The 15385-nt window shown below is 39.1% G+C and overlaps 1 protein-coding gene across 2 annotated transcripts; it reads right to left on the bottom strand.

Annotated features, from left to right (window-relative positions):
* Nucleotides 1-211: 211 nt before the first annotated feature.
* On the bottom strand, nt 212-15038 carry stx12 (syntaxin 12). Of its 2 annotated transcripts, none has more exons than XM_072370288.1 (10): nt 14932-15038; nt 13964-14097; nt 12335-12404; nt 11635-11734; nt 4509-4646; nt 4358-4401; nt 2622-2727; nt 2382-2454; nt 1060-1142; nt 212-974 (listed from the first exon to the last, which is right to left on the bottom strand). In XM_072370288.1, exons 2-10 carry the CDS (start codon nt 14058-14060, stop codon nt 882-884), a joined length of 804 nt encoding a protein of 267 aa, XP_072226389.1. In that variant the 5' UTR covers nt 14061-14097; nt 14932-15038; the 3' UTR covers nt 212-881. The 2 variants fall into 2 exon arrangements, with proteins under 2 accessions (XP_072226389.1, XP_072226388.1); XM_072370287.1 differs by having other exon boundaries at nt 14509-15034.
* Between the last annotated feature and the right edge of the window lie 347 nt (nt 15039-15385).

The raw sequence follows: 15385 nt of genomic DNA, 5'->3' as shown, positions 1-15385 counted from the left end.
TTTTGTGAGTTCAGTGATATACATGATAGAAATGGTAAATAAATACATAAATAAACCTTTTTCCTAAACCATTGAGATACATCTTTTTTTTTTTTTACTTTGAGAGGCATTTAAATTTCCAGCCCAAATTAGGGTTCAACTCTGTGAGTTGAACCTTCGAAGCACCATGTGAACACTGAGGAAAGATGACACCTTCAGAAAAGGGTACAAGCGCTTAAGACATTTATTATTTATACTGTCTGGAGTCATATGAACAAACTTAAAACATTTCATCTGAAGACAGGTCTTCCATTTCATCATTTATCATCCTTCATGTTCTTAACAGAATATTTAGACGTGGACTTAACTTATGTTGGTAAACTGTGTATTTTTCATTCTACAACATGTACCCAAACTACTGCATTGCTACGAGGCAACGAGCCACAGCAGGTCCTGTAGTTCTTCATAAACTTTATGCCACAACAACAAGTTATGGAGATGAGAAACCTAAAAATCATAGAATATCTAAACAAATAGCATATTCTAAAGTCATTCCCAATATATAATTTTTTACTTTTGAAATACAGCGACAGTTAGTGTTAGTGCAGTATATAAGACAACAGATAAATAAGTGAGGAAATTTATGGAATTTTAGATATCAGATTGCTCCCGAACACCATCTCAGTTCTCTATTGTCTCCAGTTAAAGTACGTTTTCCAACTACTTTACAAATACTTGATCATATGACACAATTTTCCCACTGAACAGCCCTTTGTATAGCTTTACTCTGCTGATCTTGTTATAGTTACAGGCTTTTCTTGTTCTTGTGATTCCAAGCATGTACTTGCAGGGAGGGGGCAGCGTAAAATGGAGTCGTGAAACACTGGCGGTGTGAAATCAGCTCACTTAGAAGCCCACCAGATAATGATGGCAAGTATGACGAGTATAACGGAGCAAACCATAGCAAGGATACACATCTTCTTCCGGGACTTTTGCTGTGATAAGGAAATCAGAGACAGTAGGGTTACTGGCAGGGACTTCACTTACTGGCAGCACTTAAAGTGACCCATGGAGGCTCACCTGGTAGTAGGCGGCTCTCTGGAGCTGCTCTGATCCTCGTTCTACGTGGACCTCAGCATTCTCCACATTTGCCTCAATGCTATCTGCAGGGCAGAACACACAGCAAGGTCATCTGGGAGGTAGTGATAAACAAGCTCTTGTATATGCCCAAATAATTCTAATAGAAAATATATAAAATGTCCTTTCTTTAAATACCATCTCCTAACTTCCACTGTCTGTTTGTTTAACAAACTATTGTATTTATGAACGGAAATAAGTAGATTAGTGACAGAACCAAAATAAAAGCCTGTGGGATTTATAGTAAAATTATTCATATCCGTGCAAATTTTGATTCCAACTGAATTCTATTTCATCAACAGGTCTTCTCTGGGAATATACGAGCATGCAACAATAAATGATGGGAATTTGTGCTCAAGATGCAAATGACAAGTCATTGACAACTTCATACCGTATCAATGTCAGGGCTTTTTTGTTTTACTGCTGGGACAGGAATGAAATGGTTCTTGTATTTGTTAAAAAATTTCTCACAAAAAGTTTCCACTGACATTTCAAAGCCATCATCTACATTTGAAATCATATACAGGCTGATGGGCTGCAGAGGGTTGTGGGTTCAATTCCTGACTGGTTCTTTCTGTGTGGAGTCTGCATGTTCTCCCGGTGTATGTGTGGGTTCTCCAGCTTCCTCCCACCATCCAAAAACATGCATGTTAGGTTAACTGGTGACGCTAAATTGACCCTTTGAGTGAGTGTGAGTGTGCATGGTTGTTGTCGTCAGTCCCGGATGTACCTGGGATAGGTTCCAGCCAGAGAATTATTATTTTCATTTAACAACATTCCTCATGGGGTGCAGTTCATTTTGATTTCTCACTATGAAAAAGGAGGTTGCTTTTGAGGAGCTAAGAACAATTGAAAATTCAAAAAACAAATGTCAAAATTGGTGGAAATTGAAATAGGATGTGGGATTAGGATTAGGTGTGGTAAAATTACTCTATAATGCCCACATGAGATTTCAATAAGACAGCCCTGTCACCATCTATGCAAACATCCCAAGACCTGCTGAGAAAAAAGTGTCTTGGAGCCCACTCTCAAACCAACAGGAAGTCAGGCATTTTGCATTTATGACTGTGTTGCCCTGTTTCTTTCTGTCTTTCAATTTTCTGACTGTCAATGTTGTTTTGTGCCAGTTGCGCAAACTCCAGTCTTTCAGGGCATTGAGTCCACAGTTTTCCTAAGCTAACAAGCTAACTGACCTCTCTGGGTGCATTGTGTGCAGGTGAAGACACAGGACCTCACTACTCTATATTGACCCCAGGACTACTCACCAATCATCTCTCCCTGGTCATGAATCATAACTGCCAGGTCCTTGAAGATCTGGTTCACATCCATGATGTCAGACTGATAATAACAGACCAAAAGCAAGAATCAGCTGTGGCTGGTGTATGTAGTCCCAAGACAAGACAGCATATTCTAAACAAGGCAATAAGCTATTGTTTAGGGCTCATGGTTCTCCATTATTTTGATACGAATACACATTACAAATAGTAGAATAAGCAAAGGCTCACCTCCAGCTGCCTAATATTGGTTTCTCTCTCTTTGATTAGCTCAAGGTCCTCCTCAGTGATGGCCACTTCCTCTGTCTGGGTGGTCATCTGACCCCAGTCCTCTTGGCTTTACACAGACAGGACAGAAAAAAAACATGACATTTGTTTTTCTGTCATTTACACATGTACAACTAACTTTAACAATACAACTGTAAGTGCACACAAAGTTTATATATCAAGTTTTGAGGTGTTCTGAGCTTCCCTGAGTTCCTGAAAATGCTCCAACACTTTGTGCAGAAACACTAAAAGAATCTGTATCAGTCATGCAATTCCACTTCAAAATTAAACAAAAAATGGAAATGTTTAGAATTGAAAAATTGGAGAACAAACATTTTCCTGTTTCATGCTCAAATCAAAAGTAGAAAGAAAATGGACAATGGCCGGTCTTGTTCTGTTTTGGTACGGTGCCTTCGAGGTTCTCTCTTGTTGGTTTACGCAGTGTTGGCTACGTGTCCACAGCTGTGTTGGACTTGTTCAATCATCACGACGAATCATAACAATATGTCTTCGTTTTGTTTACCATGTGCATTAAGAAAAAAATAAATCTATCACTCTTTTCCTGTGGAGTGGTGGTGAAGCCACAGAAGAAGTCAGGCATTTCATGGATTATGCTGCACTAACCACAGCACTGCAGGCCCATGATGCAACATTAATGCTAATGCTAAGCCGAGAAAGTCAGAATTGTCAGTGACATTAAGCCAAGGTGTCTCTTTTTACATATGAGGAACCAAAATTAACAATGTAATGTTACAATAAAATCGCTTGGGAAAGTTATAAAATGTAATATACTGGATTCAAGTGAAGTGTATTACAACAATTCATTGATGATGGCGTAAATTGGTCAGAAAACCTTTCATAATTCCACTTTTTCAATTTCTGGTCTTGCAAATGAAAATCTAAGACAAAAAATCGTCCTATTCTCAAAACTAAATTAAATGAATGAACGTGCAGATTCTGATAGCATTCTCTTGATTGTGATAAAAATGATTAGATAAACTGCTTTTTGTGATTTTCTTTCCTATGAATCTTGTTTTTGTGCAGTGACAATGACAATGAAGGTCAATTTAATACAAACAAAAACTTTTTGAATATGGAGGGTTTATGATAATACTGAAAATGGAGAGAATTAGGTCTCGCTTTTCACAAACAGGTTATTTTAGAAAATAAAATCTGCAAAGAATTTTACGAATTTAAACATTTGTAGATTTCTTCAATTATTTACTAAACTGGAAAAACAAGAAATTATCTATACATCAGATTGTTTTCAGATTGATCTTTTTGCTGTGATATTGTAACTTTGGATTAAAATGACTTTTTTGGGGGCTTTTTGGAGTTAGTGGTCTTTACTCAAAAGTTCTCAGACAGGACCTGGGGCAATGACAGTGGATGACAGGCAGCAAATGGCCCAAGCACTGAGGAGCTTTAACCTCTACATAGGGTGCCCACTCAACCGCTCAGTGCCCCAACAGTCAGAAAGCTTTTGACCATATTATATTCGTCTCTCACCTTTTTAAAAATTCCTTTTTATTTTCAGTATTTAGCAGACAATTTTCTCTTCTAAATTCATTCAATCTATTAACTGTTATATATTGTCTTGATTATTCAATCATTTCACACTTGGGGTCTCAATGATGCACCTTGCCAAGTTCCATTATATAACAATTGCCAGAAAAGTGGAACGACTGACAATCACTTACTTATCAAAAGACACAAGCTTTTCATCCCGAAAACTGTCTTCAGTCTGAAAGAGAGGGGAAAAGCCATGTTTAATCATCACTATCACTTCAATCATCAATGCATCCATTCAAATCTTTGTTTTTCTTCTTGTTGTATCTGTTTCTCACTTACTGACAGGTGTGACCCAGCTCTCGCTCTGGCTATCGACTCTCTCTCTTTCTCTGCGGCTTGTCGTTGGATTGCTTGGAAATTGTTGAGCGCTGCTGAGAAATCGCTCATCAGACGGTCCCTCTGGATCTTTTGCTGCCTCTGGACACCAAAGGGCAGAGGCACACCGAGAATTACAGTTGGACATACAAAGAATAAAGCATGGAATAATATGACAGTTTTCCTAAAGGTCTTCTTCAAAGCAATCATTTAACCCCTACATTTTTGTTATTATTGTATTACATCTTTAAACACTATAATTGTAAACTTGCTTTCCATGGATTCATACAAAAATTAAACAAATCTAGAGGAATCTCTGTTTATTCTTATTGAACATTCTTATTATTCTGAGCTGCTAAAAAGTATGTGGTGTTTCGGCAGGCCAAGCCCCAAACACACCAGGCTTAAAATAGTCATTAATAAAGATGAAAAATGAATGAGGAAAGGATATGCCAAGCACACAACGGTGCTGCTGTTGCTGGATGGATGGAGCGAGAGGGAGGAAGAGAGATTAACCAGGTACCTGCCTATATTGGCTCAAACCACAGATTAAAGGGCTTGTCAATCAGCTAACTGAGCTGAAGCTGCCTATAGGAAACAACACAGTACAGGATCTTATCCCATAAAAATAGATGAAATTACTCATGAATTTGTGACAAGGTATCAGCAACGTTTTTTTTTTACCTTTCCTTAGACGAACGTCTAAGTTATAATTTTGAACAATGGTGGCCCAACGCATTAATGTCGGGTTGATATTACGCATGTGACGGAGAAATGCTACAGGATTATAATCAGTATAAACAACAACAGGCTTCAAAGGGGAACTGATGCACACAACAGGGCCAAGGCTTCCTTTTCAGTGGTGCTGCAGGTTCTCTGTGGAACTTTTTAGAGAAATAGCAGACAGGGTGTCCTCCTGAATTAGGTCAGCTCCAGTCCTGCCCTGGACCGCTAGCATCGACCTTTAGTTTAAATGGAGCAGGACATCTGCACGCACCAAGTACTGCTGAACTGCCTAACAAAACTAACTGCTTGGAAAACCTGTTCACATCTGGATTGCAACATCAACTCCTTAGCAGGATGAAGAAGATCAGTCAGGGGAGACACTGTGGTAGCAAAGTTGTGACAGAATGCTCTGTATTAAGCAGCCAAACCTAGAACATGTCATAGCTGACATTTGCTGGGAGCTGGATAGTCAATGATAGCACTGATCTTGGTTCAGATGGGGAGGACTTGTCCCAGACACACCTTCCTGCCAAGCTATGTAATAATTGCATTTGCAAACTCACACTTACTGAGGCTCGGTTTGAGTACAGCCTTTTCAAACTGCTGGAATACAACTAGCAGAGTTTCCATGTCACTTACCCAATCGTTTGGGCACATAACAACCATCCAGAGAAGCTTCACAATCAACCACACCAGACTGCACTTTCCACATCACATGCTGACTGTTTACTGAAGAAAGTTATCTAGTATAGCACATGGTCTGATGAGGAGAGACGGCATCCATCCCACTTTGGAAGGAGCGGCTCTCATTTCTAGAAACATGGACGAATTTATTAGTCATCCAAAAACATGACATCCCAGGGTTGAGACCAGGATGCAGAGTTGTAGTCTTACACACTTCTCTGCGGCTTCCCACCTGATGCTGCCCCCCCCCCTCAATCAAAAAACACAAAAGGAGCAAATCCTCTTGTGCAAAAAAATTTAAAACAAAAACTTTAACTGAATAAAAACATCGAACTATTAAATGTGGTTTGCTGAATATTAGATCTCTCCTTTGGAAGTCTCTGTTAGTGAATGATTTGATCTGTGATCATCATATTGATATATTTTGTCTTACAGAAACCTGGCTGCAGCAGGAGGATCATGTTAGCATTAATGAATCAACTCCCTCTGACTATTTAAATGTTCATGTTCCTAGAACCACAGGCAGAGGAGGAGGAGTGGCAGCTATCTTCAGATCAGGGTTACTAATCTGTTACTAAACCTCTTGTGTTTGTTGTTGTGTATCGTCCACCTGGCCCTTATTCTGAGTTTCTGTCTGAATTCTCAGTTTTTATCCCCGTTAGTGCTGAGTACAGATAAAGTCATTGTAGTGGGTGACTTTAATATTCATGTAGATGTTGAAAATGACAGCCTAAATATTAACTTTAATTCTATATTAGACTCTATTGGATTTTCTCAAAGTGTTCACAGACCTACTCACTGCTTTAATCATACCCTTGACCTTGTGCTGACTTATGGCATTGAGAGTGAACAGTTAACAGTGTTCCCTCATAACCCTGTCTTATCTGACCATTTTTTAATAACTTTTGAATTTACATTACTTGACTACACGGTTTCTGAGAAGAATTCTACATATAGAAGGTGTCTGTCAGAGAATGCTGTAACCAGATTTAAAGAGTTGATTTCATCATCCTTTTCTTCACTGCCATGTGCAGATATGACAGAGGACGGCTACCTAAATTTTACTCCAGTAGAACTTGACTCTCTTGTTGACAGCACTATAGCTTCAATGCGTACAACACTGGACAATGTTGCCCCTCTGAAAAGGAAGGTAATCAGTCAGAAGAGGTTGGCTCCTTGGTATAATTCATAGCTGCTTTAAAGCAGACCGCAAGAAAGCTGGAGAGACAGCGGCGTTCCTCTAATTAAGAAGAGTCTCAATTAGTCTGGAAAGATAGTTTAATAACGTATAAGAAAGCACTTCGTAAAGCTAGAACTGCTTATTATTCATTATTGATAGAAGAGAATAAGAATAATCCCAGGTTTCTTTTCAGCACTGTTGCCAGGCTGACAAAGAGTCCGAGCTCTGTTGAGCCATGTATTCCTTTAACTCTCAGCAGTGATGATTTCATGAGATTCTTCATCAATAAAATTGTTTCTATCAGAGAGAAGATTAATGGAATCCTTCCCACTATTATCACTGATGTATCATCAAGTAGAGCAGCTTTAGAAGTATCTTTCGAACCTGAATTGTATTTAGACAGCTTCTGCCCAGTTGATCTCTCTGAGCTAACAACAGCAATAGTCTCTTCTAAACCATCAACTTGTATTTTAGACCCAATCCCAACCAGACTGTTCAAGGAGGTTTTCCCCTTAACTGACACTTCCATATTGGATTTGATCAATCGGTCTTTGTTGACAGGATATGTACCTCAGACTTTTAAGGTTGCTGTAATTAAACCTTTACTTAAAAAACCTACTCTTGATTCAGAAGTGTTGGCTAATTATCGACCTATATCCAATCTCCCTTTTTTGTCTAAAGTTCTTGAAAAAATAGTTGCAGCTCAACTTTGTGATCATTTACATAGAAATAATCTGTTTGAAGAGTTTCAGTCAGGATTCAGAGTGCATCATAGCACAGAAACAGCACTGGTGAAAGTTACCAATGATCTCCTCTTAGCCTCTGATAGCGGACTTGTTTCTTGTCCTGTTGGATCTCAGAGCTGCATTTGATACGATCGATCACAGCATTCTGTTACAGAGACTTGAACATGTTATTGGGATTAAAGGAACTGCATTAGGCTGGTTTAAGTCATATTTATCTGATAGATTCCAGTTTGTTCTTGTAAATGAAGAATCTTCCTCACACGTTGGAGTAAGTCATGGAGTTCCTCAGGGTTCTGTGCTTGGACTGATTCTTTTTACTTTATACATGCTTCCATTAGGTAACATTATCAGACAGCATGGCATTAATTTCCATTGTTATGCTGATGATATTCAGCTGTACTTATCTATGAAACCAGATGAAACCAACAGGTTGGTCAGACTACAAGCCTGTCTTAAAGACATAAAGACCTGGATGAGTCAGAACTGTCTGCTTTTAAATTCAGACAAAACTGAAGTTGTTCTCTTTGGACCTGAGCGCTTCAGGGAGAAATTGTCTAGTTATATAGTTACTCTAGATGGTATTTCCTTGGCTTCTAGTTCTACAGTGAGGAACCTTGGAGTTATTTTTGACCAGAATTGATCATTTGATGCACATATAAAACTGGTTTCTAGGACTGCCTTCTTTCACCTTCGTAATATTGCTAAAATCAGGAACATCCTGTCTCAGGGTGATGCAGAGAAACTAGTTCATGCATTTGTTACTTCAAGACTGTACTACTGTAATTCCTTATTATTGGGCTGTCCCACATATTCTCTGAAAAGCCTCCAGCTGATCCAAAATGCTGCAGCCAGAGTTCTGATGAGAACTAACTGGAGAGATCATGTTTCTCCAGTTTTAGCTTCTCTTCATTGGCTCCCTGTTAAATTCAGAATAGAAATTAAGATTCTTCTCCTCACATATAAAGCTCTTAATGACCGAGCTCCATCATATCTTAAAGATCTCATTGTAAGATATTCTCCTAACAGAGCACTTCGCTCCCAAACTGCAGGTTTACTTGTTGTTCCCAGAGTTTCTAAAAGTAGAATGGGAGGCAGAGCCTTCAGTTATCAGGCCCCTCTCTTGTGGAATAAGCTGCCAGTAAATGTCCGGGAAGCAGACACCCTTTCCACTTTTAAGATTAGGCTTAAAACTTTCCTTTATGATAAAGCTTATAGTTAGGGATGGCTCAGGTAATCCTGAAACATCCCATAGTTAAGCTGCTATAGGCTTAGACTGCTGGGGGACCTCATATGTCACACCTTTCCTCACTTTTCTCTCTTTTCCCCCCTGTTTAATTTCTCAATTGATTTTATGTACATGTGACATTATTGTGGTTATTAACTTGTGTTTCCCTGTTCCAACAGGTATCCTTTGAATGGTGTTATGGTGTTTTTCCCCCCTCTTTTCCCTCTTTTCTGTCTTCTCAAACTCCAGCTGGTCGAGGCAGATGGCCACCCTTCCTGGTTCTGGTTCTGCCAGAGGTTTCTTCCTGGTTCTGGTTCTGCCAGAGGTTTCTTCCTGGTTCTGGTTCTGCCAGAGGTTTCTTCCTGGTTCTGGTTCTGCCAGAGGTCTCTTCCTGTTAAAGGGAGGCGTTCCTTTCCACAGTCGCCACAGCCACGCTCAGGATGGGAGATTGGACTGAAGACAAGTTTCGGTGCAATTTGTTGGTTTCCTTAGCTAGGATATTATTTTTTAATTGGCTCTATATGAATCAATTGGATTATGATTACAATGAATTGAATTCCAATTGGCTTGAATTGGACTATATTAGTTAAGTGCCTTGAGATGATGCGACTGTGGAAAGGAACGACTCCCTTTTAACAGGAAGAAACCTCTGGCAGAACCAGACTCAGGAAGGGTGGCCATCTGCCTCGACCAGCTGGGGTTTGAGAAGACAGAGAAGAGGGTAATTGTCTTTATTATTAATTAACATAAACCTTAAACAACCTCAAGCTAACTCTAAAAGCTGGTAGGGAAATAGAGCCATTAAGTGTATGATTTATTATCAGATTAGTCGATTAATAGTTTCAATAATCGATGACTTGTCGACTATCAAAATAATTAAAAAATAGTGGTTAGTCGCAGCACTAATCTGGATTATGTTCTATACATTTTCAGTTTAAGACAAAATTGGACAGCAGACAGTCCAACCAAGCACACACACTACATCCATGAGGCCTCACTGTTGGAAGTTGTGAAGGTTTGAAATCGACCTGCTGTAGGGGCATCCTTTTAGGGCCCTGCAAAATTCATTTTATTTTTTCCGAAATTCTGTTTTTTCTGTTTTAATTTTTGGGAATCCTGCTTTTTTACCTTTTACTATTATTTTACTACCAAAAACAAACAAAAAAAAATTTATTGAGGTGAAAAAACAAAAAAAACCCTCAATACATCAAAAGTGTATCAAAAACAAGCAGCAAGTAATGAAACTGTAGTTGACATTAGGGCTGTAAAGTCCTAGTCGACTTATTAATATGCTGATTGGTCAATTTAATTTCATGCAGTCTATGGTTAATTTCAACAGAAGGGAAGTACCAAGTGCTAATGGGGGTGTTTTCAGAGCACCCGTTTCACAGGTATCGGCAGTGTGGCAGAATTTTACCAAAATAGATAATATTTCGGTAATATTTCAATATTATAGGCTATTAATATAACATTAAACATATTTCAATATTTTAGTCTAATAATTGTTTATTCATTTTATAACTGCAGGTGCCCCCGCCCACAACAATGGCAGCATCCCTCAGATACACCCAGACCATGCTGAATGTTAAGCCTCCTCTATCATCCAAACGCAAACATGACATCACAGAAGGAATAGTCCATTTTATTGCTCAGGATATGAGGCCCATTGGTGTCGTGGAAGGCCAGGGTCTTAAGAACCTGTTAAAAGTTTTGGAACCTGGATATTCAGTGCCAGCGCGCCAGACAATCATGCCTGCACTAACCGCCAAATACGAGGGAGTCAAAGGGAGAGTTAATATAACACAGCGAGGCATTGAGCTTGACCACAGATATGTGGACTTCTCTTCGAATGGAGTCCTATATGACAGTGACTGCCCATTTCATTGATGGAGACTGGAAAGCACAGAGTCTTGTGCTTGAGACAAAAACAAATGCAAGAGGCACACACATCTGCACGACTATCTGAAGTTGCTGATGCCTTTAAAATTCCAGAAGAAAAGAGAGTGTCAGAAGAAACAGAGGACGGTCACACATGCTTATAAGAAGGGATGGACAATGATTTTCAATTTTTCCGATTCCGATACAGTCATTAAACTGTACAAAATCAAATAGTTTATGCAACTGAATAGCCAATCCAGCATTGCCCCCCATTAGCACTACAACTCACGGTGGTCAAAAACATTTCTATGTAAAATAGAAGATCCAATCTGTTTTTGAACTCCAGTGGTTCTATATATCAGAGATTTTTCTGTAAAAAGGAAAAAAATAATTCCTTTTTGTGTTTGAACCTGTAAAATTAGGCTCATTGCCCACTTTGTTCAAATGTGTTACTACTGGTTAGTTAGTAAATACAAGAACCTATGTGGTTTTCAATGAAAATGTGCACTTTTTAGTGGGTGCATATGGAAACTGGTAAAAAAAAAAGGACAAATATCACTGCACCTTTCTAATTTCACATCATTCTCTTTACAAACAGCTCCTTAAACAGTCCCCATGGATATGCATTTACATATGCAGATTGACACTCACCTGCTCTGAGGGGGATGAGGGCAAAGGGATTGACCCCAACTCTTTCAGGTTCTTGTTGGTGTCTTTTGCAAGCTGGTTAGTATAGTGTTGTATCTGCTGCCTGTAAAAAAAAGATGGCTGCTCATCTTTGCACAGCACATAACAATATAGCATTCTAGCAAGGCTGGGTACTACTACTGATTTCCTGAATCAATTCAATCTCAATTCAGAAGGTTTTCGATTGGACTCAGTATCAATTCAAATCATTCCGTTTCAGTCCAAATTTGGCTTGCCTACAAAAGAAGTTTTCATGAAATTAACTGCAAACAATTAAATGGATTAATTAATAAAATACATTCTTTTGGTCAGGTACATTACTAAAAATGTTGCTTTGCTTTAGTCAAGCTTCTCTCAGTCGGCATACTTTCTATATCCAAAATGCTGCTGCATATCTGCCCTCAGGCGTGGCGGTGCTGCTTCTTCTGTTGTGTTTCCCTCTCGCCACACACACTATAGGTTCTTTGCGACACATGCACAAATCTCATTTCTAAAAGTCACAAGACAAGTAATCTTAGACAATCTAACAACAGTACTAGAGTGTAACAGCTATGTTGGTTTCAACTGTCAGATTGAGCAAACTTATCTAAACCAGCTCTCTGTTTGTGTTTCTGGTAGCTGAAAGAAAATATATGGAAGTTAATTAAGGTAGCTTGGTACATACAAACGATCCTGAAGTTCACTGGTGTCCTGTCTGGTTCCCAGCTGATTCACCATGGTCTTGATATGAGCAGCTGTCATGAGAATACAAGGACAAGTCTTAATACGTGAATATGAATAATGACAGTTAATTAAGATATACAGATGCTACAACACATGAAAGTGAAGAAGGAAAACAACTTCTACACACTCATCTACTGGGATGACGTCATCGCCGCCCACTGCTGCAGCACAGCTCATTCACTCCGGTAAGAACGTCCATCGTACTCAAAGTTGTCGTCCACATCGTCAAAATCTGATAAATATCCTGCCATGTTGCACAAAACTATCAGCAGCAAACTCTGTGTGAAGTTAGCCGACTGTCACAGAGCACGGAGTGAATAAACTGTGCTGCAGGGGGGGCGTTGATGACGTCATCCCAGTAGATGAGTGTGTAGAAAGCCCTCTATAAGCCCCCCGATAGCCACCAATAACAACAACACAGCAGCTATGAGCTAACAGAGCTATGAGCTAACAGAGCTATGAGCTAACAGAGCTATAGCACACGTTCATTCATTCATTCTTCTTAAAGTATTGGTGAAATAAAGACAGATAATGCCTTATTTAGAGGCTGCATCGTCTAAGCCCCGTTCACTCCGTTATATGGATCTCGAGGAATCTAAATATCTTCTGAAGGACGCCGACTTTCACCAAACTGTTCTCGGTGAGTAGATGAACGTATTTCATGCCAGAAATAAGGTCTAGGTATAAAAATCCCGGAGTTCCCCTTTAATTATATATGTAATGCTATTTGAATTTAAAGAACATAGACCTAACCAAGAACCTTGAAATATGAATCACAGCCATTACATGTGCACAAAGTCATTTCATCTATTACTGAGAAAGGTTTTCAGACATTGGAATTCATATCAGCAGTTTTGTACTGCCCCTCTGAAAAAGAAGCCTCCTTAGTGATTCACGGCTGTGCAAACACTGACAATGCTAAAACAGAGGTGGCACTTCATTCATTTGGAGGAATTTCACCTCACCTTGAGAAAGTCTATGTGAATAAAAATACATTTAAGATAGAAGATAGAACCCCTTGGTATTCGTCATTGACTAGAACAATCCCAGATTTCTTTTAAACAGCGTGGTAAGGCTGTTGAGCATTATCCATTTGTTGGGTAGGTAATCCTTTTGTCAAATTATGAGATACTCATTTTAAAATACATGAAAATGTATATTGGCTTGACAACCTGATATCCCTGTCTCTGAGCATTGAACAGCATGCTGGACTAAGTCAAATACTTTTTTACTTTTCTCTTCCTTTTTAAACAAACAACACCAAGTGAGCAGCTTTCTGGTCAAACAGCGGTCTTTGTTATTACACTAAGCAGTGTTGTTGCTGCGAGTACTCAGACTGACACTTCCTGACTTTTATGAAAATAGGATTTGAACATCTAATATTATGCTTTTAATATTATGGAGACCATTTTGACGAACACCACAGGCATATCCCCAGTTACAATTACTACTTTTTGAGAATAAGTGTCAATATCAAGCTTTTAAATATCTTTCTAGCAATAATACATGATCAGTTTGTGAGCATGTGAAAAACAATAAGGCTATGGTTTTGTCACACTGAAGCACTTACTGTTCTGCGTGATTTTTTGGATGTTGGAGCTGCATGTCTGAATGAGAGTGCTGAAGTCCCTTGAGACAGGGCGGAACTCTGCTTTGCCATAGGACATGTTTAAGAGACTGGTCTTGTCCCCCAGATGGTGAGCTCTAAGTGCAGACAACAGAAAATAAGAAGTATATCAAAACACTTTGTAAAGAGAGAGGGGGGGGGGGGGGGGGGGGGCGCAACTTATACTCTATATTAGGTTGTGTCTCAGCTGAGGATATGATTTCTGAATCTCAATATAATAGAACACGAATGTCCAAATCAAGCTTTTAAATATCTTTCGAGGGCCGCTGTCCTGCTGATTCAGATTAATTGGATCTGTTCAAAAGATTGTTTAGTTGTGCACATGCCTGCTAATGATGCATTGATCTGAATCAGGTGTGTTGAAGCAGGGAGACAGCGGCCCTCAACGACCGGATGTGGGCGTCCCTGCTAATGTTTACTAAAATCTTGACACAAAAAAGCAGACACGACCATCGTTCGATTTGTAGCATTATGTCTAACATGGTCACCTTTTATGTCCGGATGATTGAAATTCACTGTTTTACTGATGAAGAGGTAAACCTAAACGTGTTTTAATGGGTCCGAACACCTGTTAGCTTGTTAACACATAAGCCTGCTAATGTTCAAACAGAGAGGGTGTTCGGAATATTAGAATACGTCAAACCATAACTGGGACATAATGGGAGCATGTTTCATGTACTAAAATGTGCTTAACACAGAGCCAGTCAGCTCAGTTGGCTTTCTGTTCACGGAATATTACGATAGACCGTGTAGAGTTAAACTCCGCTTTTAGCTTCCTAGCTAATTTATGCTAACTAGTCAGCTTTCTGTTTACAATACGATGGTTATATCATATCCATTAACAGTGTTAATTGCATATAGGATTTATGGAAAACTGAAGAATAAAGCGTTTAGTTTCATATGATACTTGCGTATTAGTCTGCTGAAAATGAACACATATGGGTAGAGAACTTTCGCCCTGCGATTAGGTTTGGAGCTAGATAGTATCAGTTGAGCTCGTGGACCATTTACCCTAACAACCTATCACAACAAAAGATCCCTCCCACTTCATCTCAGCCTCCAATCCAAACCATCATCGACCTCGAAAGTATGAATACTTTACTTCCTTATTTTGTGACGTGAACTCGTAACGTCACGCACAAAGGATAAGGTTGTGGTAAAAATAGGATTAATTTAAGTAACAAATTCATAAATACTTAGAGAGACTTACTGAAACATTCCTTAATTAATTTTGTACTAATTTACACCATATATTTTTTTGCTACGCTACTGTTGTTTCCCATTTGTTTGTAAGTTGCATTGAGCTCAATAAAGGTGTTTACAAAAAAAAGAAAAAGGTAGGATTCAAGAGGAGCTGTGCTCTGT

The sequence above is a fragment of the Leuresthes tenuis genome, unplaced genomic scaffold, assembly GCF_036924035.1.
Source record: "Leuresthes tenuis unplaced genomic scaffold, fLeuTen1.0.hap1 SCAF_18, whole genome shotgun sequence".
NCBI lineage: Eukaryota > Metazoa > Chordata > Actinopteri > Atheriniformes > Atherinopsidae > Leuresthes > Leuresthes tenuis.
This window is presented reverse-complemented; position numbering and strand designations above follow the sequence as displayed.